This window comes from Bubalus kerabau, chromosome 16 (assembly GCF_029407905.1).
Source record: "Bubalus kerabau isolate K-KA32 ecotype Philippines breed swamp buffalo chromosome 16, PCC_UOA_SB_1v2, whole genome shotgun sequence".
Classification (NCBI taxonomy): Eukaryota; Metazoa; Chordata; class Mammalia; order Artiodactyla; family Bovidae; genus Bubalus; species Bubalus kerabau.
The window spans coordinates 32,928,694-32,954,555 of record NC_073639.1 but is presented as its reverse complement, the minus strand read 5'-3'; the positions used below and the strand labels follow the sequence as shown (position 1 = coordinate 32,954,555).

The 25,862-nt window shown below is 36.0% G+C and overlaps 1 protein-coding gene across 5 annotated transcripts in view; it reads right to left on the bottom strand.

The window, feature by feature from the left end:
- The window catches only part of SCLT1 (sodium channel and clathrin linker 1), a 235,649-nt gene that overhangs the window by 71,445 nt on the left and 138,342 nt on the right, over positions 1 to 25,862 (bottom strand). For all 5 annotated transcript variants that reach the window (XM_055550266.1, XM_055550267.1, XM_055550269.1 and 2 more), the window contains 5 exons: positions 25,105 to 25,203; positions 19,735 to 19,806; positions 16,163 to 16,237; positions 13,601 to 13,746; positions 4,242 to 4,434 (listed from right to left, as the gene is read on the bottom strand). In XM_055550266.1, coding sequence (XP_055406241.1) covers positions 4,242 to 4,434; positions 13,601 to 13,746; positions 16,163 to 16,237; positions 19,735 to 19,806; positions 25,105 to 25,203 — 585 coding nt within the window. The remainder of the gene's footprint in view (positions 1 to 4,241; positions 4,435 to 13,600; positions 13,747 to 16,162; positions 16,238 to 19,734; positions 19,807 to 25,104; positions 25,204 to 25,862) is intronic.

Genomic DNA, 25,862 nt, shown 5'->3' with positions numbered 1-25,862 from the left:
GTCCCTTATTTTGGAGACGGCAATGGCACCCCACTGCAGTACTCTTGCCTGGAAAATCCCATGGACGGAGGAGCCTGGTAGGCTGCAGTCCATGGGGTCGCTAAGAGTTGGAAATGACTGAGTGACTTCACTTTCACTTTTCACTTTCATGCACTGGAGAAGGAAATGGCAATCCACTCCAGTATTCTTGCCTAGACAATCCCAGGGATGGAGGAGCCTGGTGGGCTGCCGTCTATGGGGTCGCACAGAGTCGGACATGACTGAAGTGTCTTAGCAGCAGCAGCAGTCCCTTATTCACAAATGATTCTTTTCTTAACCTACATGCAGACTTGGCATAAAGGGAGCATTTCTAGTAGGAAAACTTTCTTTTTGTTTTTCCAAGAAACATCAGTTATTATTCTGAATTAAAGACAGACTAAATGCAGTATCAAGTAGGGGAAATTCATGCATTCCCTTCTCCCCCATTATAAGAACCCAATCCCCAAAACACAAGTATACTGTAAAATTACGCAAAATACAAAAAAATTAAAAAGACAAATATATAGTCTCTGTAATCTACAACTCAAGAGAGATAACTACCTCTAACTTTTACATCGTTATTTATGAATTTTAAAATTGAGATTAGTGGATACAGGATTACAACATATCTAAATACATATGCACAGTTTTCATTTTAAAAAATACTTAGGACATAACAATACAAACACATTATAAATTATTTGGAAACGTGATTTTTAATGACGACTCAATACAGCACTTTATAAATGTACCATAATTTAACTGTCTATTTCTAGACAGGTTGTTTTTAATTTATTACAAATAATGTTGCGATGAACTTCCTTAAATTATAAGACACTGTAATTATTCTATTATGACTAAATTTTATAGACTCTCATGTGTACCATTTTACACCTGCAGCTGCACATTCACTCAAATTGACAACTTTGCAGTTAATTAATACAGAGTTTAAACTTAAAACTTGTTTATTAGCAATTTATTTTTCTTAGTTTGTAAATTCTGCTCATGTCTCATACATGTTTCCCTATTGGGTTACAATTTTTTTTTTTTTTTCATATTTTTCAAAGCTCCTTGTATGATCTTTGTCTTCTGTCATATTTATTAAAACTATTTCATCCAGTTATTTTTCTTTAAAATATTTTTAAAGTTGTTTTAAATATTTAAAAACCATATATATAAATCTATCATTATTATTTATTCATTTGCAATTCTCCCATTTTTCAGTTTTCCTGACAAAGTTCTTTCCCATCTATCAGTTAAATATTCAACTTCATTTCCGACTAATGCTGTATATGATCACTAATAGTTTTTAGTTATTAATCCATATGAAATTTATAATATGACATTTAAAAATAAGAAAATTTAAGATTTTTTCAAAGTACACTGTCATTTTTAAATTATGGAAATGTTTCAGTATAGAAACTTTCAAGCATATACACAATAGAAAAACTTTACAATGAATCCCTATATGCTTATCGCCTAGTTTCCATAATCATTAAATTCACAGCCACTCCTGCTTGATCTATAATTCTACTTACCTTCTTCTGCCAAGATTTACCTCTCTCTAGCTTACAATGACATATTGAACATGAATTTTAAGGGTACAACTCAATTTTTATACATATAGTGACATATAAGCATCACCACCCAGATTTAGCTACCTCAGAAACTGGCTCTCTTATGTGCCCTTCTAATCAGTATTCATCCACTGAAAATGCAACCACTATTCTGATCCCATCCTTATAGGTAATTATGCCTGTTCTTCATTTGCATATAATGAAATTAATACACTGTAAGTTTTTTAATGTCTGGCTTCTTTTTTTAATATTATGTCTGTGAGACTCATCTGCCATTGCTTATAGATGCAGTTCATTCTTTTCATCTATTTCATATATGAACATACCATAATTTATGTCATCTCACATTGATGGACATTTGAATTATTTCCAGTGTTTTGATAAGATTAAAATTTCTATGAATATTCTTGTACACATAATTTGATGAACACAAGCACTCATACCAGCTGGGTATGTAGCTAGCGTTTTTATTATTATTATTTGGCATAGTATGTATGTCCAACTTAAAAAGATACTACCAAATGGTGGCTGTACCAATTTATATAACAAAAATAACCTACGAAGGTACTCGATTTTTTACAACTTTGTCTACACTTGATACTGTCAGGTTTTAAAATCTTAGTCATTCTGGTATGCATGCTATAGTACCTCATTATAGTTTTAATTATATTTCCACAGTAAATAATGAAGTTGAACTTTTTTTCATGTATTCTCTTTTATAGACTAATTCTTTTGTTCATTTTTGGAAATGGGGTGTCTGTTTTTTTCTTTTGATTAACTTTTTTTCTTACTATTTCATTATTTACTGGTAAAAGTTTTTATATTCTAGATATGAGTCTTTTTTTTTTTGGTTGTATGTATTATAAATACTTTCTTCTACTTTTTACTCTCTTAATGGTGTCCCTTTAGATGAGTCACAAATCTTAATTTTAAAGAAATCCAATTCATCTACCTTTTCATTATGATTAGCTCTCTTTTTGTTCTGTTTAAGAAATTCTTTCTTAGCCAAGATCATGAAGGTTCTCCTTGAAGCTCCATCATTTTGTATTTCACATTTAGGTCTATAAGGCAGCTCAAATTAATTTAAATAAATGGTGTGATATAAGGATCAAGGTTTATTTTAAAAATATGGACCGAGCTGAACTCACAATATTTATTGTAAAGATAATTATTTCCCTTCTGAACTTTTGTGGTGCCTTTGTTATAATGAGGTCATTATGAAAACCGGGTTTGTCCCTGGATTCTGTTTGTTCTATTGATCAGGTTGATTATTCTCCTGTTGATTACACACTGTCTTAATTAGTATAGCTTTATATCAAGTCTTGATACCTGGTAGTGTGATTTTTCCCCTTTGTTTTTCAAAGATTCCTCACAGATTAAAGCAAAAAAGCACAAGCTTCTTTGTATGATATGTAAGAGTCTCTTTTTCAGGGTTTAAGCTTTTATAAATAACCACAGTGTTTGACATTTGCAATAGGAGGCATTCAATAAAATACACTGATATGAATTAGGTTGGGATGTGGCTTCTTATGAGTCCTCACAGTAGTGAAAAACCAAGTGAAACACTAATGCTACCGCCCCATGTCCTTACTATGAAAATGGAAGACACAGACCTTTCTCATAAAAAGTAAACGCCACTTTTAAGGACTCCCCCTTCACACCCCAGACACAAATACAATCAACTGATACAGTTCTAAATAATTTTTAAAATTTTTAAATAGTATTCAAAATGCATATATATTTAATATAAATAGCTATGTTTTATATATAAATGAAACATAATAAGGTCAACTAAAATAAAAAAAAAAGAGTTAATGCCACTTTCACAAAAGTCACACAGAATGGGGAAAGGCAGGCAACATACCGATGGTGATACCTGTGCTTGAAACTCCCTCAAACAGGTTATCATGTCCCTACTGCCAAACAATATAAGCATTAGAGAAAGAAGCAGGTGGGGAGGAGAGAGAAAAGGGAATTTCTTTCCAGAGGACACTTTTGTCCCTTGCCTTTTCCCTGGCGTGGAATTTTTAGACTACCTATGAGTAGTTCTCAGAGCATACTGATGTACCATTATCTGCAGAGCTAGTTTTAAGAGCTCTATTTTTGAGTGGCTATTAGGTGGTTCAGATGGTAAAGAATCTGCCTTCAATGCGGGAGACGGTTTGATTCCTGGATTGGGAAGCTCCCCTGGAGGAGGGCATGGCAACCTACTTCAGTATTCTTGCCTGGAGAATCCCCATGGACAGAGAAGCCTGGCAGGTCCATGGGGTTGCAGAGTCGGACATGACGGAGTGACTGAGTACAGCACATTTTAGAGGGAAAAGAGGACAGCAGTCCGTAAAGTTATCTATAGTTTTGCTAGCACTGCTTAAATTGCTTTGGCAGGAATATCAGTGCATTTCATGGTTGGAAAAGCATTTTTTTGTGTGTGGATAGCGAAAGCAATCATTTTCAAGAATGCTTGCCAAGTTCTACAATACAGAAAAGACTGGTTAATGCTCTGCATTATGATTTAGTGCTATCTGATGAGAAGGCAAAAACTAAAAAAAAAAAGGTCTAAAAAATGTTTTAATAGGTCTCTGTAAATATTCTCTATATTTTGAATTTCACAGGTACACATTTAATTCTAACTAGATTTGAATATACCTTTAATTTGGCTTTTTTTTGAACCTCGAGAGCAATCTTTCTCAAATCTTCAGTCTGTTTCTGTAACTGTTCATTTTCCTGCTGAAGTTTCAACCTTTGTTCACTGACAAATCCACAGCTCTCTCTCTCAGACTCCAATATATTTTGAAGTTTCTGAATCATTTCTTGGCAACGTGATATCTCTTCCGAGGAACTGATTAAAAAAACAAAACAAAAAGAACCTTTAAACTTAATGATCTGGAATAGACGTCAAGAAGTCTGTCCATATTTTATACTGCAGACTTGTTTTCTTTGTTCTGAGTCATTTATCTTCACTGTAGACTTAAACTGTGCAGTTTTACAATGTATGTTACACCAACCAAATATACTCCATTTAGCAATCTTAACTAATAACAGAAAACTGAATTGCTATCACTCACTAAGGAAGTCAATGTGAAACCTCTTTCCAATTACTACTAACACTGAGAATCAAGGACTTCAAGAGGACAAACGAAAGCTAATGATGAGGAAGGCAGACAGGTAATAATCAAAACTCCTTTAATCATCAATCAACTCTATAGAAGACATTTGGTGACTATACTAAATTATGAATTATAATAAGACAATTCAAATTAAAAAAAAAACTGCTAGTTGTATAAGCTTATTTTATTTTATCACAGTTTAAACAGGTTATATTTCTTGAACTTTCTCAACAATGGATTACTGAGTGACGAGACCTCCAGACATGTATATTGTTTCAACATACTGCTAATTTTTATTCCTATCTTTTAAAATTTCCATCTTTTCAATCCCAGGTAATCAAGTACTATGAACATTCCCTAGCCATTGGGTGTCATAGGAAATATATAAGATTCTTTATTACCGTAATACTTGTAGCTCCTTTTTTCCTGTCTCAAACTTGGCTAAATAAAGTTCCTAATAAAATGATGGATCTAGGTAATGATCCTCAAATGATGCTCAAGTCAGAAAGATGCTAAGATCAAAAATAACAACACATTATGTGCCTCCAAATGGGAGTCCAAAATGCTACCATTTATAAACAATTCTTGCAAAAAAGTGAAAGCTGAATCAGATCAAGCCTCTTGATCTAATTTTTTAAAAAATGCATGGGGCAGGAAACAAGGTTATTGAAATGATATATATGCATGTGGGTAGAGAAGACTCTACAACACAAACAACCCAGGTTTTCAACAAATTATTTGTAAGAAAATAAAAGAGAAAGGAGGTGATTCCTAGAGAATATATATGTATATCTCCATTCCCATACACACACACCTTTTCTTTATCCTTTCTTCTGTCAACAGGCACTTAGGTTATCCCAATACCTTGGCTATTGTCAAGAATACTGATTGCAATGAATACGGGAATGCAGATATCTCTTTGAGACAATCATTTTGTTGCCTTTGGATCTATACTCTGAAATAGGATTGCTGGATCATACGGTAGTTCTACTTTTAATTTTTTGAGGCACCTCCATACTGTTTTCCATTGTGGTTGCACTAATTTACATTCCCACTAACAGCAATCCTGAAAGATGCTGCTGTGAAAATGCTGCACTCAATATGCCAGCACATTTGGAAAACTCAGCAGTGGCCACAGGACTGGAAAAGGTCAGTTTTCATTCCAATCCCAAAGAAAGGCAATGCCAAAGAATGCTCAAACTACTGCACAATTGCACTCATCTCACACGCTAGTAAAGTAATGCTCAAAATTCTCCAAGCCAGGCTTCAGCAATAGGTGAACAAAAAGCAAGAGAGTTCCAGAAAAACATCTACTTCTGCTTTATTGACTATGCCAAAGCCTTTGACTGTGTGGATCACAATAAACTGGAAAATTCTGAAAGAGATAGGAATACCAGACCACCTGACCTGCCTCTTGAGAAATCTGTATGCAGGTCAGGAAGCAACAGTTAGAACTGGACATGGAACAACAAACTGGATCCAAATCAGAAAAGGAGTAGGTCAAGGCTGTATATTGTCACCCTGCTTATTTAACTTCTATGCAGAGTACATCATGAGAAACACTGGACTGGAAGAAGCACAAGCTGGAATCAAGATTGCTGGGAGAAATATCAATAACCTCAGATATGCAGATGACACCACCTTTATGGCAGAAAGTGAAGAGGAACTCAAAAGCCTCTTGATGAAAGTGAAAGTGGAGAGTGAAAAAGTTGGCTTAAAGCTCAACATTCAGAAAACGAAGATCATGACATCCGGTCCCATCACTTCATGGGAAATAGATGGGGAACAGTGGAAACAATGTCAGACTTTATTTTTGGGGGCTCTAAAATCACTGCAGATGGTGACTGCAGCCATGAAATTAAAAGACGCTTACTCCTTGGAAGGAAAGTTATGACCAACCTAGATAGCATATTCAAAAGCAGCGACATTACTTTGGCAGCAAAGGTCCATCTAGTCAAGGCCACGGTTTTTCCTGTGGTCATGTTTGGATGTGAGAGTTGGACTGTGAAGAAGGCTGAGTGCCGAAGAATTGATGCTTTTGAACTGTGGTGTTGGAGAAGACGCTTGAGAGTCCCTTGGACTGCAAGGAGATCCAACCAGTCCATTCTGAAGGAGATCAGCCCTGGGATTTCTTTGGAAGGAATGATGCTAAAGCTGAAACTCCAGTACTTTGGCCACCTCATGCGAAGAGTTGACTCATTGGAAAAGACTCTGATGCTGGGAGGGATTGGGGGCAGGAGGAGAAGGGGATGACAGAGGATGAGATGGCTGGATGGCGTCACTGACTCGATGGACATGAGTCTGAGTGAATCTCCGGGAGTTGGTGATGGACAGGGAGGCCTGGCGTGCTGCGATTCATGGGGGCGCAAAGAGTCAGACACGACTGCGCGACTGAACTGAACTGAACAGCATAGAAAGGTTCCCTATTCTCCACATTCTTGTCAACACTTGGTATCTTTTGTCTTTTTGACAATAGGCATCCTAACAGGTATCAGGTGATACCTCACTCTGGGTTAAATTTGCATTCCCCTGATGATAAGTGCCTTTTGATATACCTATTGCTTAGCTCTGTCATCTTCTGAGAAAAATCTGATCAGATCCTTTGCCCAATTTTTTTTTTCTTTTGCCACTGAGTTGTTCAAGTTTATTATATATTTTGAAAATTAACTCCTTATCAGGTGTATTATTTGCAAACATTTTTCCCTATGCCATAGTGTCTCTGTACTCTGTTGACTATTTGCTGTGTAGGAAGGTCTCAGTTTGATGTAACTTCATTTGAATAGTTTTGCTTTTGTTACCTGTACTTGTGGGGTCATAGACAAAAAAAAAAAAAAAAAATCACTGCCAAGACCAATGTCAAGAAGCTTTTCCTGTTTGTTTCCTTCTAGCAGTTTCACAATTTCAGAATGTACATTTAAGCCTTTAATACATTATGAGCTGATTTTTGTATATGGTGTGTGGTAAGGGTCCAGTTTTTCTTCCATATCTAAATGTCCAGTTTTTCCAGCACCGTTTATTGAAGAGATTATCCTTTCCCTGTGTGTCTTCTTGACAGCCTTGTCAAACATCAGCTGACCACAAACGTATGCATTTATTTCTGTACTCTCCACTCTGTGCTGTAACTATACATCATTTTATACCAGCACTGTATTGTTTTGATTACCAAAACTTTGTAATATATTTTGAAATTAGGAAGCGTGATGCATCCAGTTTATGTTGCTGTTCTTGTTCCAGAACGGTTTGGCTATTTCAAGTCTTTGGAAGTTCAATATGATTTTAGGATTTTTCTCTACTTCTGTGAAAACATCATTGGAATTTGATAGAGATTTTATTGACTCCATAGATGGCTTTGTGTAGTATGGATGTTTTAACATTATCATTTCATTCAATTTATAAAAACACCTTTATATTTATTTGTGACTGTTAAATTATTTCCTCAGTGTTTCTCAGTTTACAGATTTTTCATTTCCTTGGTTATAAATTCATTCTAAGTAATTCATTCTTTTTGGTGCTACTGTAAATAGGATTGCTAATTTTTTTCCATATAGTTTGCTGCTGGTTCAGTTCCATCTAATGCAACTGATTTTGGAATGCTGGTTCTGTATCCTGAAGCTTTATCGAATTTGTGTATTTGTTCTAATGGCTTTGATGCTGAGTCTCCAGTTTTCAAAATATGAGATCATATCACCTGTAAACAAAGACAATTTTACTTCTCTTCAAATTTAGATGTTTTATTATTTTTTTCTTATCTAATTTCTCTAAGACATACAGTACTATGGTGAATACAACTGGCAAGACTGGGCACTCCTATGTTTTTCATGATTATTAAAGTTTTTAGGTTTTCACCACTGGGTATGATGTTAGTTGTGTGCTTGTTATAAATGGCCTTTACTATGTAGAGGTACATTCTGTCTACATCTAATCTGTTGAGAGTTTTTAATCATGAATGATACTATATTTTGTGAAATGCTTCCTTTATATCTATTGAAATGATCATATGAATTTCATACTTTATTCTTTAATATAGTTTTTTGTCACATTTATTGATCTGTATATGTCAAAACATCCTTGCATCCCAGGTATTAATCCCACTATTATCCTTTTAATACACTCTTAAATTTGGATTGTATTTATTTTTTAGGAGTTTTGCATTTATGTTTATCAAGGATATTAGCTTATTATTTGCTTATAGTATGTTTGTCTTGCTTTGGTATCAGAGTAATGATGGCCTTGTAAAATGAGTTTGGAAATGTTTTCTCTTCTTCAATTTTATGAAAGAGTTTGACATTAAATCTTCTTTAAATGTTTGGAAGAATTCATCAGTGAAGCCATTTGGTTCTGAACTTTTAAAAAATCCAAGGAGGTTTTTGATTATTGATTTAGTCTCCTTAATAGTAACTGGTCTGTTCAGATTTTCAATTTTTTATAAGGTTGCATATTTGTAAGAATTTATCAATTTTTTCATGGTTGTCCAACTTGTTAATGTATCTTTGTTCACTGTAGTCTCCTATAGTCCTTTGTATTTGTGTGGTATCAGTGGTAATGTCTCCTCTTTTATTTCTGATTTTTATTTATTGAGTCTTCTATCTTTTCTTAGGCTTCCCTGGTAGCGGAGCTGGTAAAGAATCCACCTATGATGCAGGAGACCTCGGTTCAACTCCTGGATCGGGAAGATACTGTGGAGAAGTGATAGGCTACCCACTCCAGTATTCTTGGGCTTCCCAGGTAGCTCAGTCGGTAAAAAAATCCTCCTGCAATGCAGGAGACCTGGGTTTGATCCCTGGGTTGGGAAGATCCCCTGGAGGAGGGCATGGCAACCCACTCCAGTATTCTAGCCTGGAGAATCCCCATGGACAAAGGAGCTGAGTGGGCTACAGTTCATGGGGTTACAAAGAGTCAGACACGACTGAGCTACTAGGCACAGCACAGCTCTCTATTTGATTTGTTTCTGCTCTAATCTTTGTCATTTCCCTAACTTCGGGCTTAGTTTTTCCTTCTTTTCTAGTTTCTTTAGGTGTAGAGTTGGGTTGTTTATTTAGATGTTTTTCATAGTGTACACATTTATCACTGTAAACTTTTCTCTAAGAACTGGTTTTACTGCATCCCATACATTTTGTATATTTTGTTTCTATCTTTGGTTGTCTTAAGATATTTTTTTTTTCCATTTTGACTTCTTCTTTGACCCACAGGTTGCTCAGGAGTGTGTTATTTAATTTCCACCTGTTTTGTTAATTTTTCAGTTTTCCTCCTGTTACTGCATTTCAGTTTCATATCACTGGTTGAAAAAGATACCCAATATAATTTTAGTTTTCTTAAATTGGCTAAGATTTATTTTTGCGGCCTATCATATGACCTATTCTGGAGAATGTTTTGTGTATACATGAGAAGAACGTGCACTGTGTTGCCATTGTATAGAAAGTTATTAGGTCTATTTGGTCTTTAGCATTGCTCAAATGTGCTGTTTTCTTATTGGTTTTCTGTCTGGATGATCTACCTATTAGTGAAGGTAAGGTACTGAAGTTCCTTAGTATTATTGCTTGCTTTCTATTTCTCCCTTCAGTTCTTTTAAGATTTGCTTTACTATACCTAGGTGCTTTGATTTTGAGTGCATATAGTTTTATGACTTTTCTTTTGACAAATTAACTCCTTTATCATTATAAAATGATCGTCTTGGTTCTCGCAACAATTTTTGACTTAAATTCTATTTTGCCTTATATAAGGCATCTCTGCTGTCTTTTGGGTACCACTTGCATGGGCTATCTTTCACCACCTCTTAACTTTTAGTTTGTGTGTTTCTTCATATTTAAAATCAGTCCCAGGTAGGCAGAATACAGTTGGAACTTGATTTTTAATCCACTGAGCCTATGTCTTTTGACTGGAGAATCAATCCACTTACATTAAAAGTCATTACTAGTAGATAAGGGCATAATACTATTGCCATTTGTCAACTCTTTTCTATTTTGTAGTTCCTTGGTTCCTTCACTCCTATTTTGTTGTCTTCTTGTTGATTTTTGTACTATGCTTTCATTCCTTTGTCTTTTGTATACTTATTACACACTTTTTCTTTGTTGATTAGCATGAGGCTTATAGGAAACAGTTTATATTAAGCTGGTAATAATTTGCCTCCAGTCACATAAAAATCTCTATAATTTCACTTCTCTCATATTTTTTACTATTGGTGTATAATTTATATCTTTTTATATAATATATCCATTAACACATTATTGTACCTATTGCTATTTAAAAATGTTTATCTTTTAACTTCTATACTAGAGTTAAAAATTATTTATGTACCACCATTACAGTGTTAGAGTATTCTGAATTTGACTATATGTTTACCTTTACCACTAAAAGTTTATACTTGCATACGTTTTTATGTTGCTAATTAGTGTCCTTCCATTTCAACTTGAAAAATTCCCTTCATCATTTCTTGCATAATAAGTCTAGTGGTAATGAACTCCCTTTTGATTTCTGCTTGTCTGGGAAAGTTTTTATCTCTACTTTGTTTCTGATGGACAGATTTGCAGGATATAGTATTTTTGGTTCACAGTTGTTTTTCAGCACTTTGAATATATGGTGCCACACACTCTCTCTTGGCCTGCAAGATTTCTTCTGAGAAATCCATTGACAGATTTATGCAGGGATTTGGGGAGTCCCATCATGGACCGAGAAGCCTGGTAGGCTGCAGTCCATGGGGTCGCACAGAGTCGGACACGACTGAAGCGACTTAGCAGTAGCAGCAGCATGTATGTGGTGAGTCCCTTTTCTCTTACTATTTTCAAATTCTCTTTTTTTTTTTGACTTCTGACATTTTGATTATAATGTGTCAAGTGAAGTTCTTGATGTTCATCCTAATTTGTGCTTCTTTGGGCATCATGGATCTGGATGTTCATTACTCTCCCCAGATTTGGGAAGTTTTCTGTTATTTCTTTAAATAAACTTTCTACCCTTTCTCATCTTTGCTCCTTCTAGAATTTTCATAATGTGAATACTGATTCACTTCAAGGTGTCCCATAAGTCATGCAGGTTTTCTTCACTCTTTTTCATTCTTTTTTGTTTTGTTCCTCTAACTGAATTGATTTCAAGTGACCAATCTTTGAGTTAGCCGATTTTTCTTCTACATGATCAAGTCTGCTGATAAAGTGCTTTATTGAATTTCATTGTATTCTTTAACTCCAGGGTTTGTTTGGTTCTCTTTTTATGGTTTCACTTAGTTAAATTTTTCATTTTGTCCATGTGTTGTTTTATTCCTGATTTCATTTAGTTAACCATCTGTATTCACCAAGCTACCTTAAGACAATTATTTTTAATTTTTTGTCAAGAAGTTCATGGATCCCCATTTGTTTGGGGTTGATTACTAGAGTCTTATTAGTTGCTTTGGTGGTGTCATGTTTGCTTGGCTCTTTGTTGCCATCTGTGCATTTGAAGGAGCAGACTCCTCTTCCAGTCTTTAGACTGGTTTTGGCAGCTAAAGTCCTTTTCTTGCCTTGTCCCAGAACTGATGGGACTGACTCTGGGTTCTCAGCTAAGAGGAACTGAGACCATGTCATGTGGTTGTTGCCAGGTCCATGGCTGGCAGAGCTGTAACCAGGGGTGCAGTCAAACGTTATACCTACTAGGATTCTCAGGGTGCTCCTGTCATGTCACTGGGCTGGTTTATGGGCAGGCCACACTGCTTCTCAACCGTGGTAGAGAGAAACTAGAGCTGGGTCACAGACTGCTTCAGGGATCTCAGTCAAGTCTGAGGCTGGTGGTCCTGTAATGGGGGCATCTACAGGCATGAGCTTCTGCTTGCCTTGGGTGCATTCCTGGCCACGTAAGACTGCCTCAGATTGTGGTAGAATGGGGTTGGATCCATGTCGTGTGGCTTTTGCTGGATCTGCAGTCACGTCAATGATTGGCAGACTTGTTACCAGGGGAACAATCAGGTGTGGCGGGTCTGTTAGTTCTCCCGTCTGGTTACTGGGCTGGTTCCTGGTGGGTAGCATTAGTTCAAGCTGCGGGAGAGTGGAACTGCAGCTGGGTAAACAGGAGTGCTCCGGGGGCCACAGTCAGGTCTAAAGTCAGCAGGCCTATTGATGAAGAGTACCCAGAAGGGTCCTTGGGAGGGGGCTAGGTGCAGGATTGGGCAAGCAGGGCTAGAGCCAAGTCCACAGAAGATGGGGTTGCTTTGAGTCCATAGATGACACCACAGTTGGAGGGCCTGCCACTGGTATCCAGGCTTGCCTCCTCATTTTGGGGCTCCACCAGGGTCTTACAACCTCCTACATGGATCTCAGTGCTCCCCTAAAGGCACTTTTGTCTATGGATGCTTGTTAAATATTTGTTTCTGTGAGAGAAATGGGCTGGGACCTCTTATTCTGCCATACTGCTGATATCACTCCTCTTTATTTTATTTTTAAAATATACATTAAACATACCCTGTAACAGAGATTGAAATTTCATGCAACTTAAGTAAGTTTTACTATATTAAGTAATACTCTTGATGGGGGTAAGGTAGAGGAATACTCAGAATGGATAAGCCAGATTATAAATTTATCATTTTAACAGATAATATAATAAATAAAAATGATAATTATTGAATATTCAATACCTCTAAGCTGAGTATAAAAGCATTAATAATAAACAAGCTGCTGTAAGAGCTGCATAGTCAGTATGAAAAAAAAGATCTTATGAACATCCTATTTAACTGCCAGAAACAAGAAATCTAGAATAAAATGGTTCAGTACTGTATCTCTTCTTTATGAAGAAATTAGCTTTCAAAAATAATCTTAAAAAAAAATTCTGTTCAATGCTAAGTTTTTTTTCTACATAAGATATAATTATGTTTCCTATAAAAAAAACTAAAAAATCTGTCAAAAATTGTGTGAGTTCTGAAAATGCAAAAGAATAACTTACTTTATTTCAAGTTGTTTGATTTTATTTTCTGCTGTCTTAAGTCTCAGCTGAAGATCATCTTTTGAACGCTCGGCAACCAGGCATCTTTGGTGCATTTCTTCTAGTTTTCTGTAATCATTTTCATTTATTCTGCCTTCACGGTAAATCTGCACAAGAGGCTTATGTGTATATTACTTTGCAGAAAGAAATTATCTTAAGAAATTACACAGTTTAGAAACTGAAATAAATGATAAGAAATAAAAACTCATGATGTGCTCATCTGTTCTCACTATAACATTATAATACATCGATAATTAATTCTGGTTGTCTCACATTTTCAAAATAAAATGCTGAAAACTGATATACAAAGTAATTGTTTATTTTTAAAAGTTATTCAATGTACTATTCAAATAGTTTTAATATGTTAGTAAGAAATTGAAAACAGCTAAAATTAAAAAATACTCTAAATGTTACCACTTGGAGATAATCGCTTTGATTCTTTGATGAACACTTTCAGGACAATTCTGTATTGCTATATTCAAAAGTACAGATACATGCTGTGGTGTAGTGAGAACTATCTGAAAGTAACTCCAGAATCTCACTCTAGGTTAACCAGACCCTGATTTAGCTGAAATGGAGGTTTCCCCTTCCCCAACAGAAGTGGTTGTAGCCAAGTTCTGCTTCCTATGAGACTAAGCTTCCACCTATGACACTGAGTCAGTTCCTAGGCAGGTTGATAGGGAGTCTAGGGGTCCCCAAGGAGAGAGGGGTCTGGAATTATCAAGGAGGAAGAAAGGACAAACTTTTTTCTTTCTCCACATTCCTTAGGATTATATAACAATAATGTATCCTGCCTAAGGACAGTCTTTGGATTCAACCTTCTGTTATCTTAAAATGTAAATTATGGGAGTAGACCTGGTCTTTACAAGGATGTATCTTGCCTAAGGACAGTGTTATCTTAAAATGTAAATTATGGGAGTAGGTCTGATGAGGTCTTTACAACCTCCAGACATTCTTTGGATTATATAACCTCATTGTTAACACTAGCAAGCGGGTACTCTTTCTGCCCCCTTCTGATGCCTATGTCAGAAGCTTTCTCTATCTCCTTTACACTTTCATAAAACTTTATTACACAAAAGCTCTGAGCGATCAAGCCTTGTCTCTGGCCCCGGATTGAATTCTTCTCCTCCAGGGGCCAAGAATCCTGGTGTATTCGCGTGATTCAACAACAACCTTTCAACACAGAGGCTATAACATTCCATGAACTGCAAGGTCTCCAGATGTGAGGCAGTTCACATTTTCAGACAAACCCTACACAGAGGTACTCTTCAAATCCAGACTGCTTGGCCAAGTAACCAATGTCTTTTCCCACTGACCAGACTGCTTTGTTACTCCTGCTCTACAAAAAGACAGTATCAGCATGTCAATGTCCTGCTGGTAAAATACATACCTATACTTCAGAACCAGTGGTTATTCATTCTGACTATAGCATGCCTATCTGTAGAACAGTGGAAGAAGAGAAAGCTGTGACTTTTCTTTATCTGTTGCCTTTAGTCTCATAGGTTTTACATTTCCCCAATAAAGCCTACTCCTTAACCTATGCCATGTGATATTAAAAAATTCATCCCAAACCCTTCTGGCAGGTGGCAATCTAAATGGGATCTATTTCTATTCCACAACAGAGGGGAACTCAGAAGGGATCAATCTTGCAGGAGCAGTGACCATGAACAGCCTATCTTGAACATGACAAGCATATGTCTTATTTTCCCCCACAAATGGGATTATATACTATATTCTGCTTTGTAAATTACTCTTTTACTATCTGATGTTCTCATAATCTTTTTACATCAATAATATAGATATATCACATGTTTTTGATGCTATATAGCTCTTCTTTGAAACTCAAACTCTGAGTCTATCATTTGCTATTTTTTTTTTTTTTTTAACATCGGACAAGTTACTTAGCTTCTCTATGAAAGTTCCTAGTGCAGCACCTAAAACACAGTATGTGCTGAATCAAATTCAGCAGCCTTTTTACCCACAAGGTATTTTAAAAGAGTGGAATATTTGCTGCTAATTAAAAAAAAGTTATCTAAGTAAGAAGTAAATTTTAAACTATAGACTTCTTCCAACATTCTTTCTCAAATGCCACTGGGGTAAATATTCTTTCCAAGCTATGAATAAAAATCTGTACTTTTAAAAGGTAAAAATCATAGCAATTTATAATTTTTTGATTATATATACCTGCTATGTTTACAGATGGCCTAAACCCAGTAAAAGTTGGTAGAAATTTTAAAAAAAGAAAGACAAAATAAAATTTAATATTGGGATGTGGTCTAAGCAAGGAATACAGTTACATCATAAAAAAGTTCAAAAAAATGCGGCCACTCTTATAAAGAAATGTATATAGGCAATACCAGTATTCAAATGCAGATTCTGAAAATACTCCAAGCAAATAAAAGAACTCACCAGGAGAATACTTATAATATAGGGGTTGCTAGTAGATAGTATGATGAAAGCAGACAGTAATGTTGAATATTTGCAGTTGGGTTTAGGTAGTTATTTTTTCCTTTTTCTTTTTACCTTTTCTAGTTCTTCTTCCACTGCTTTTTTCTCCCTGATGGCTCGTTCGATTTGATCTTGTTTTTCAGCACACTCCTATAAATTCAAATCATATTTTAAATAAACATATTTGTAAAATCTTAAGAAAAATGGGGGAAAATGGAAAAGGAAAACAATTTGTTTATAATAGAAATATCACACTTACCCTATCTATATAAGAAAATCATATTCATTATTTTTTTTTTTAAAAAAGCTCAATCATCAAAAGCTACCTATTTCAGGATTACAGAAATCAACTCTGGTATAGAAAGCCAGGGAGTTCTAGGTAAACATACTAGATGGAATACAGAGGTTGATGGATTCCAGGGAGAAATAAATGAAACCGCTTTCTCATATTACTTTTCCTTTTCATATACTCTTATCACATATTTTAAAAAGGTAGCAGAACTAGACTGTGGCACACCACCATAGTCTGGCCTAAAATGTACATGGATACAAAACTTGTAAACAGCAAACTGATACAGTAAAACATTTTATTAACATGAACAGAAAACATTTCTGGCTTGAAAGTTTTCCTTTTTTTAATTTTTAATTCGAGGATAACTGCTTTATAATATTGTATTGGTTTTTGCCATACAATTAACAGGAATCAGCCATAAGTATACACATGTCCCTTCCTTTCCACACTTCTAGGTGGTCACAGAGTACCGGGTTACTGGCTTGAAAGATTTTAATCAGTAAAATCAAACAAGCTAATCGATAGTCAATACAATTTAAAGTTTTGCAAATGAGACTGAAACTAAGAACAATCATTCTAACAATGGCTCTTCACAGCTATTCTCTATTTTTGAGAATGGGTATGGTTATTTCCTACCATTATGCTATGAATGAACCTGCTTTGTTGACAACACACTGCTAATACTCAATTATCTTTATCATAATTATATTTTACAGAAGTACAACATACACTGCTATACTTAAAATGGATAACCAACAAGGACCTACTGTATAGCACATGGAACTCTGCTCACAGTTATGTAACAGCCTAGATGGGTGGGGAGCCTGGGGGAGAATGGGTACATGTATATTATGGCTGAGTCCTTTCGCTGTTCACCTGAAACCATAATACAAAGTAAAAAGCTTAAAAAATGTTTTTAAAGCTTCTAAAATAAATCAGATAATTAATCTAAATTTATCTTTTATTAAGAGAGAACTTACTGTGTAAGATAACATTCATGTAGTAAGTTGCTAATATGAAAAGGTAGTATTGTGGTACAAAATTTGGGATTTCGCTTATGTTCATATCTCATGTAATTTTTTAATTGACTATTTCTTAGAGCAGTTTAGGATCACAGTAAAATTGAGGGGAAGTTACAGATTTCCCCTATACTTCCTTCCGTCATACACAGATAACCTCTCCCATTATTAACATCCTGCTATGGTAGCGGTGCATTTGTTAAAACTGATGTACCTATATCACACATCACTATCACCTAGAGTCCATAGTTTAGAGTTCAATTTTGGTGCTGTATACTTTACATTTGAAAAGATTTATATTGACATATATCCACTATTATAGTATCATATAGAGTAGTTTCACTGGTCTAAAAATTTTTGCAGATATCTGCTGTTAATCACCACCAATATTCCTACCTTTTGGACAAGAAACAACCAAATGATACTAGAAAATTTTTCAAGTACTTGTGGAGTATTTTCAAAATCATACCCCCAAAGTGTATCATAAAGACAATCTCAATAAATATTGAGAATCAGTATCTCACTGATTATCATATAGGCCATGATCATGGATCTAAAAAAGATCATAATGAATGTCTCAAATTACCTGTATGAATTTGGGAACTTATAACCAATCCTTTCCCTCATTTGCTATAGACTAACAAAAACCTCTGCTACTTAGCAGAAGTAAAACCTTGAGTATTTCAAGAGAAACTCTGTTACATTGCTCTTTAAAGGGGGTACATGGCTTGAGATAAAACTGACTTTGATCTTTTCTTCAGCTCAGTTCAGTTGCATCTAACTCTTTGCAACCCCATGGACTGCAGTGTGCCTGGCTTCCCTGTCCATTACCAACTCCCAGAGCTTGCTCAAACTCATGTACATGGAGTCAGTGATGCCTATCCAAAAAATCTGCACAATACCCTAAAATATAAGGTTTTCTCTTTCCTGCATGCATAACTTAGGTTGGGTTACCTAAAGTATGCTTAACTTCCCTATCTTCATCTTTATAGCATAAAGGGTAAAACTGGTAATGAAGAACAGAAATCAATAGTCAGCATCAGGTTATTACGCCTCAAACTGCAGTCTGAGTTTCCGAGAAAATGTGTTTTTTAAAGTAGTTGAACACGTCGTACTTCAAGCATACCTCTAAGTGCTTAACATTTAAAAAAACTCCAGTTAGTACAGCTTTTTTCACAAAACCAATATGATATCAGATATTTAATATCTTTATAAAAATCTACCTAGTTATGAGTTATGAATGTTTTACTATAAATCCTAAGACGCATCTCTTAAGACACATTGAAATTATAATTCTTTTTTACTCTAAAGTGAGTTTATATAGCACTGTTACACAGCTATCAATTATTTTTAAAATCTCTGCAGACTTTATACAGTATCTATTTCTAAATAGAAAGAAATAATGTTCTTGTCCCTCCAGAGTTTACATGTATTAAATAATCCTAGACTAGAATGTAGAAAAATATGATCATTCTTTTAGAGGTGTTAAAATATCAATTAGTCAGTAACTATTTATTGAAAATATATTGTGCAAAATACTGTATTAAGTAATGGAGAAAAGAAAGTAAAGCATAATACTTTGCTACTGTGAAGTACTTACAAGCTACTTGGAAAGATAAGACTTTCATGGAGAAGGACAAAGAAGGGAAGGCAGGGAGCAAGAAGGAAGACAAGGAGATAGAAAAGAAGGCATACGTGATGTCTTACACTTATTACCAGACATAATTCATTGATAAATTTTTTAAGAAAGATTAAAAATGACATAAAGATTCAGAAAAGATGAGTTTGCAAAACTGGAAATGACAGTCTTTCTAATCTCTGTAAACTGTTTACTTTTATGCCCCTGTGAACAAAGTTATTAAATTCCACTTCATCAAATCTTCAAGTTAAATTTAAATTTATATATTTAATCCCACCTCGAGTTACACAAGTACTCTTTCCTCTTTCTTCTTTGCCTACCCATCACCCAGTACACATTTCTTTTTGGAAGACTGTCTTTCTTCCTTCCCAGTGCTATGTATACTTTCTTTCCTCTGACCTCTCAGATGAACCCAGCACATGGCAGCAACTGTACCTGGATGCTTCAGCAGTACCCTGTGCATTCTCTGTCCAAAAACAGTAATCATATTGAAACGTGATAAATGTCATCCATCTTTCTTACCAGACCATAAGTTCCAAGATTGCAGGTAGTATGTTTATCTTGATTTTTTTTTCCCTAGCATCTAGCTCAGTCCCTGCATTAATAACTATCTTCTGAATAAATGGATGCTCAATAATGTGATCTTGACCTTTAAAATAAGCAATATTCAGAATATCAACATAGTTTTCTAACATACCATTTGAAGGGCTGAAAGTTCTTCTGTTAGTTGAGAAATCTGTATATTATATTGTTTTCTTGTGTTTATAATCTGTAAAGTAAGATACATATGAATTAAGTCTACAATAAAAATAATTAACATCTAATAAAACATGTATACTACTAATTTTGATTAAAAATAAAATTATAATTTTTAAGGCATAAAGGATAAACACAAAATGTATGGAAGAGTCAAGAATTTATCATGACAGTGAAAGTAAATGAACAAGATGATAAATCCTAAAGGAGAGTGATTGTTAAATTTCCTGTCTTAAGATTCTTGTATACTATAAAAACAAAGACTTTTGGTTTTACAGTGAGTTCTCTTTCTATTAAAATTTATATTAGAAAGGAAAACAAAATTTCAAAATATTTACTTATTAAAGAAACCTATATGCAGGTCAGGAAGCAACAGTTAGAACTGGACATGGAACAACAGACTGGTTCCAAATAGGAAAAGGAGTACGTCAAGGCTGGATATTGTCACCCTGCTTATTTAACTTCTAGGCAGAGTATATCATGAGAAATGCTGGGCTGGAAGAAGCACAAGCTGGAATCAAGACTGCCGGAAGAAATATCAATAATCTCAGATATGCAGATGACACCACCCTTATGGCAGAAAGTGAAGAGCAACTAAAAAGGCTCTTGATGAAAGTGAAAGAGGAGAGTGAAAAAGCTGGCTTAAAGCTCAACATTCAGAAAACGAAGATCATGGCATCTGGTCCCTTCACTTCATGGCAAATAGATGGGGAAACAGTGGAAACAGTGTCAGACTTTATTTTTTTGGGCTCCAAAATCACTGCAGATGGTGACTGCAGCCAGGAAATTAAAAGATGCTTACTCCTTGGAAGGAAAATTATGATCAACCTATGCTATGCTAAGTCACTTCAGTCGTGTCCGACTCTGTGCGACCCCATACACGGCAGCCCACCAGGCTCCCCCATCCCTGGGATTCTCCAGGCAAGAACACTGGGGTGGGCTGCCATTTCCTTCTCCAATGCATGAAAGTGAAAAGTGAAAGTGAAGTCGCTCAGTCGTGTCCGACTCCCAGCGACCCCATGGACTGCAGCCCAAAAAGCAGAGACTTTGCTTTGCCAACAAAGGTCTGTTTAGTCAAGGTTATGGTTTTTCCAGTGGTCATCTATGGACTGTGAAGAAAGCTGAGTGCCGAAGAATTGATGCTTTTGAACTGTGGTGTTGGAGAAGACTCTTGAGAGTCTCTTGGACTGCAAGGAGATCCAACCAATCCATCCTAAAGGAGATCAGTCCTGGGTGTTCATTGGAAGGAAAGATGCTAAAGCTGAAACTCCAATACTTTGGCCACCTCATGCGAAGAGTTAACTTATTGGAAGACTCTGATGCTGGGAGGGATTGGGGGCAGGAGGAGAAGGGGACAACAGAGGATGAGATGGCTGGATGGCATCACTGACTTGATGGATGTGAGTTTGGTAAACTCCGGGAGTTGGTGATGGACAGGGAGGGCTGGCGTGCTGAGATTCATGGGGTCACAAAGAGTCTGACACGACTAAGTGACTGAACTGAACTGAATCCCTTAAAAGTAAAAGTAACAAGTTGTCACAGGTTAACATAAAAAAATATACTTTTTTGAAAATATGTATATTTTCCAAAAATTAAAAAATATTTAGAAATGTGGTATTATTTTACATTTATGCAAATTTCCTTAGTGTCTCTGGCTTAATAGAAGATGGACTCTCACCCTTTTCTAGCAAAACAAGAGATGATTCTACACATGGACATCACCAGGTGGTCAATATCAAAATCAGATTGATTATATTCTTTGCAGATGAAGATGGAGAAGCTCTATATGGTTAGCAAAAACAAAATGGGGAGCTTACTGTGACTCAGATCAGCAGCTTTATTGCAAAATTCAGGCTTAAATGGAAGAAAGTAGGGAAACCACTAGCCATTCAGGTATGACCTAAATAAAATCACTTATGATTTTATAGTAGGCATGATGAATAGATTCAAGGGATTAGATCTCACAGACGAAGTGCCTGAAGAACTATGGATGGAGGTTTGCAACACAGTATAGGAGGCAGTGATCAAAACCACCCCAAAGAAAAATAAATGTAAGAAGGCAAAGTGGTTGTCTGAGGAGGCTTTATAAATAGCTGAGGAAAGAAGAGAAGCAAAAAGCAAGAGAGAAAGAGAAAGATATACCTAACTGAATGCAGAATTCCAGTGAAGAGCAAGGAGAGATAAGAAAGGCTTGTTAAATGAACAATGCAAAGAAATGGAGGAAAACAATAGAATGGGAAAGACTAGAGATCTCTTCAAGAAAATTAGAGATACAAAATGAACATTTTTTGTAAGGATGGGTACAATAAAGGACAGAAACAGTAAGGACCTAACAGAAGAAGATTTAGAGATTAAGAAGAGGTATCAAGAATACACAGAAGAACTATACCAAAAAAGTCTTAATGATCCAGATAACCATGATGGTATGGTCACTCACCTATAGCCAGACATCCTGGAGTGTAAAGTCAAGTGGGCCTTAGGAAGCATTATTATGAACAAAGCTAGTGGAAGTGACGGAATTCCAGCTGAGCTATTTCAAATCCTAAAAGATGATGTTGTTAAAGCACTGAACTCGATATGTCAGTAACTGGGAAAACAGCACTGGCCACAGAACTGGAAAAGGTCAGTTTTCATTGCAATGCCAAAGAGTGTTCAAACTACCACACAACTGCGCTCCGTCCACATGCTAGCAAGGTTACACTCAGAATCTTCAAGCTAGGCTTCAGCAGTACCTGAGCCGAGAACCTGCAGATGTACAACCTGGGTTTAGAAAAGGCCGAGGAACCAGAGATCAAAGTCCACTGGATCATAGAGAAAGCAAGGGAATTCTGGAAAAACATCTACTTCTGCTTCACTGACTCTGCTAAAGGCTCTGACTGTGGATAAAAAGTGGAAATAGTGATAGATTTTCCTTTCTTGGACTCCAAAATCACTGAGGATGGTTGGCTGCAGTCATGAAAGTAAAAGATGCTTCCTCCTTGGAAAGAAAGCCATGACAAACCTAGACAGCATATTAAAAGCAGAGACTTCATTTTGCCAACAAAGAGCCAAAGCTATGGTTTTTCCAGTACTCATGTACAGGTGTGAGAGTTGGACTATAAAGAAGGCTGAACGCTTAACACTTCATGCTTTTGAACTGTGGTGCTGGAGAAGATTCTTGAGAGTCCCTTGGGCTGCAAAGAGATCAAACCAGTCAATCCTAAAGGAAAAAAATCCCTGAGTATTTTTCATTGGAAGGACTGATGCTGAAGCTGAAACTCCAATACTCTGGCCACCTGAGGTGAAGAGCCGACTTGCTGGAAAGGATCCTGATGCTGGGAGATTGAGGGCAGGAGGAAAAGGGGGTGACAGAGGACGAGATGGCTGGATGGCATCACCGACTCAATGGACATAAGTGTGAGCAAATTCCGGGAGACAGTGAAGGACAGGGAAGCCTGGCGTGCTGCACTCTATGGGGTCTCAAAGAGTCAGACACGACTTAACAAGAACAGAGACATGGTAGGCTTCCTAAGTGGTTCAGTGGCAAAGAATCTGCCCACCGATGCAAAAGCTGCAGGGGACACAGGTTCAATCACTGAATCAGGAAGATCTGTGGAGGAGGAAATGGCAACCCACTTCAGTTTTCCTGTCAGGATAATCCCATGGACAGAGGAGCCTCGAGGGCTACAGTTTATGGGGTCGCAAAGAGTCAAACACAACTGTTCATGCATGCAGGCACAGAGATATGGCAGTCAAATTCAATGATGCATAAACATGGACCGGATCCTGAATTTTAAAATCTAAACAGCTTTAAAGAATATTCTAGAGAAATCTGAGTGTGGATTGAAATAATACTGATTTTTTAGAGATATGGTAATACTGCTGTGGTTGTGTAACAAAATGCCCTTTGTCTAGGAAACAGATGTCAAGATGAAGTGTCATGAGGCCTGAATCTTATATCTGAATGTGTAGCAAAAGGGGAAGAGTGTGTATGGAACATAAAGAGACATGGAATAGACATAGCAAGACACTAAAAGTTTTCTGGGTGAGAGAGAAATAAGTATTCATTATACAGTTCTTTCATTTTCACAGATTTGGAAATTTCTAAAAATAAAAAAGTACAAAATGAATTATAAAGAATTTCTCATAGCTATTGAGTTGAGCTCATTTGCAGCTCAGTTATGCTGCTTCCCAGAGGTGGAACCCTAACAAAGCTAGCTAACTCTGTTTTTTAGATTTTTCATCTTTAAAATGGGTTTTTGTGGTTTCTTACTCCTAAGCTTACTTTAAATTTTTTAACTTTACCCTCACCACTTATGAATTAATACATAATAGAGGAAAAGACAAATATTATGTCCTCCCTATTTCTTCATATGTAGGCAAAATTATATTTCCAAGATAGTTTATTAAAAAAATTTTTTTGTATTTATTTATTTGGTTGTGCTGGGTCTTCTTTGTGGCATGTGGGATCCAGTTCCCAGACCAGGGATCAAACCCAGGCCCCCTGCATTGGGAGCGCAGAGTCTTGGCCACTGGACCACCAGAGAAGTTCCTCTAAGACACTTTTAACTTTCATAAAGCTCAGAATTCAAACCAAGAAACAACTCATTACTTTTAACACAAAAATACAAGATTTAGTTTTGATAATGGAATTGTAAACAAGAATGCAATTCACAAACTGTATGGTATCAGCATGATGTGATTGAATAGCCCTAGGCAGGAAATGGCAACCCACTCCAGTGTTCTTGCCTGGAGAATCCCAGGGATGGGGGAGCCTGGTGGGCTGCTGTCTATGGGGTTGCACAGAGTCGGACACGATTGAAGCAACTTAGCAGCAGGCTCAGTAGCAAGGAGAAGGTATGAGTCTAAGTTCTGGCTTTAATTAGTATATAATTTTGAGTGAATCAATAACCTCTCATGGGTTTAAGCTTCATTACCAATGAAATAAGAGATTAAAGCAGATTTCTCTAGTATGCTTGTTCTAAGATACTGCAAATAACAGGAGGTTTTCTTCTTTTGCTTCTTATATATCCCAAGATTCTTTTTGATCCTTCTTCTTGACTTTATACTTAAGGTGAGTTCATCTTCACTATATTCCTAGTCTAAATCTCTCTCCTTCCCACTTACTCTACCCACAACCTCTATTTCACTCCAGCTCTAATGTTAGGGGCTACCATCATGAGATGATTTTTATGTGAAATTTAGTACAGCTGATACAACCAGTTGATAGTTACTTACCTAGGTCCATAAGGCAAAAACTCAGGTAGTATCTAGTCTTAAGCTGTGAAATTCTGTAAAATTTTCAATTTTAAATATAATTAAAACTCCTTACCGCTGTCCTGGTTCTTAGGGAAGCATCTTTCACAATCTGAGAAACCGTTTTTTTCATTTCCTCTATAGCTTCTTGTTTTTGCTTCTCCTCAAGCAGAGCCTTCAGAAAATAATTTGATGTTATTATAGATCACATCATTATCAAGATTATATATTAAGTGGGTAAAAACCTGTCTACTAATCACTTTCTTGAAAGCATACATCTTATTTGAAACTTCTGAGACATCTCTAGTTGGAGATCTTGTCTACATTATGAATGATATTTATTTCCTCTAACTTCCTCACCTGATCTTGTCCTCACTAAAAAATTATTATTCTTTGATATTTATTTCAGCCAGTACCATCACTCTTCTGATCCCTACAGATGGAAATTTAGAATTATGTTTGAATTTTCCTTCTCTTTTATTCCCTATGTAAAATTTATCAAATTTAAGTAATCAAATTTAAATGTTATATTCTTGGAGAAACCTCTTAGGCTTTCCTTTCTATTAATTATTTATTATTCCATTCCTTTCCACTATTTGCTTTTATTCAAATTATGTCACTTGTCACCTCATACTTTCATCACTGCAGATACTACCCACTTCATCTCAATGCTATTTCTAACCAACCAATCATTTTCATTTCCCCTAAAAAAACACTCTTATAATCCTAGTTTTGTTGTCAGTCACATCCCATTTCTTTGCTTTCTTGTGGAATAAAACTTTTCCAAAGTCTGCACTTGCTCATTTCCAAAACTTTCTCTTATGTTCACCATAA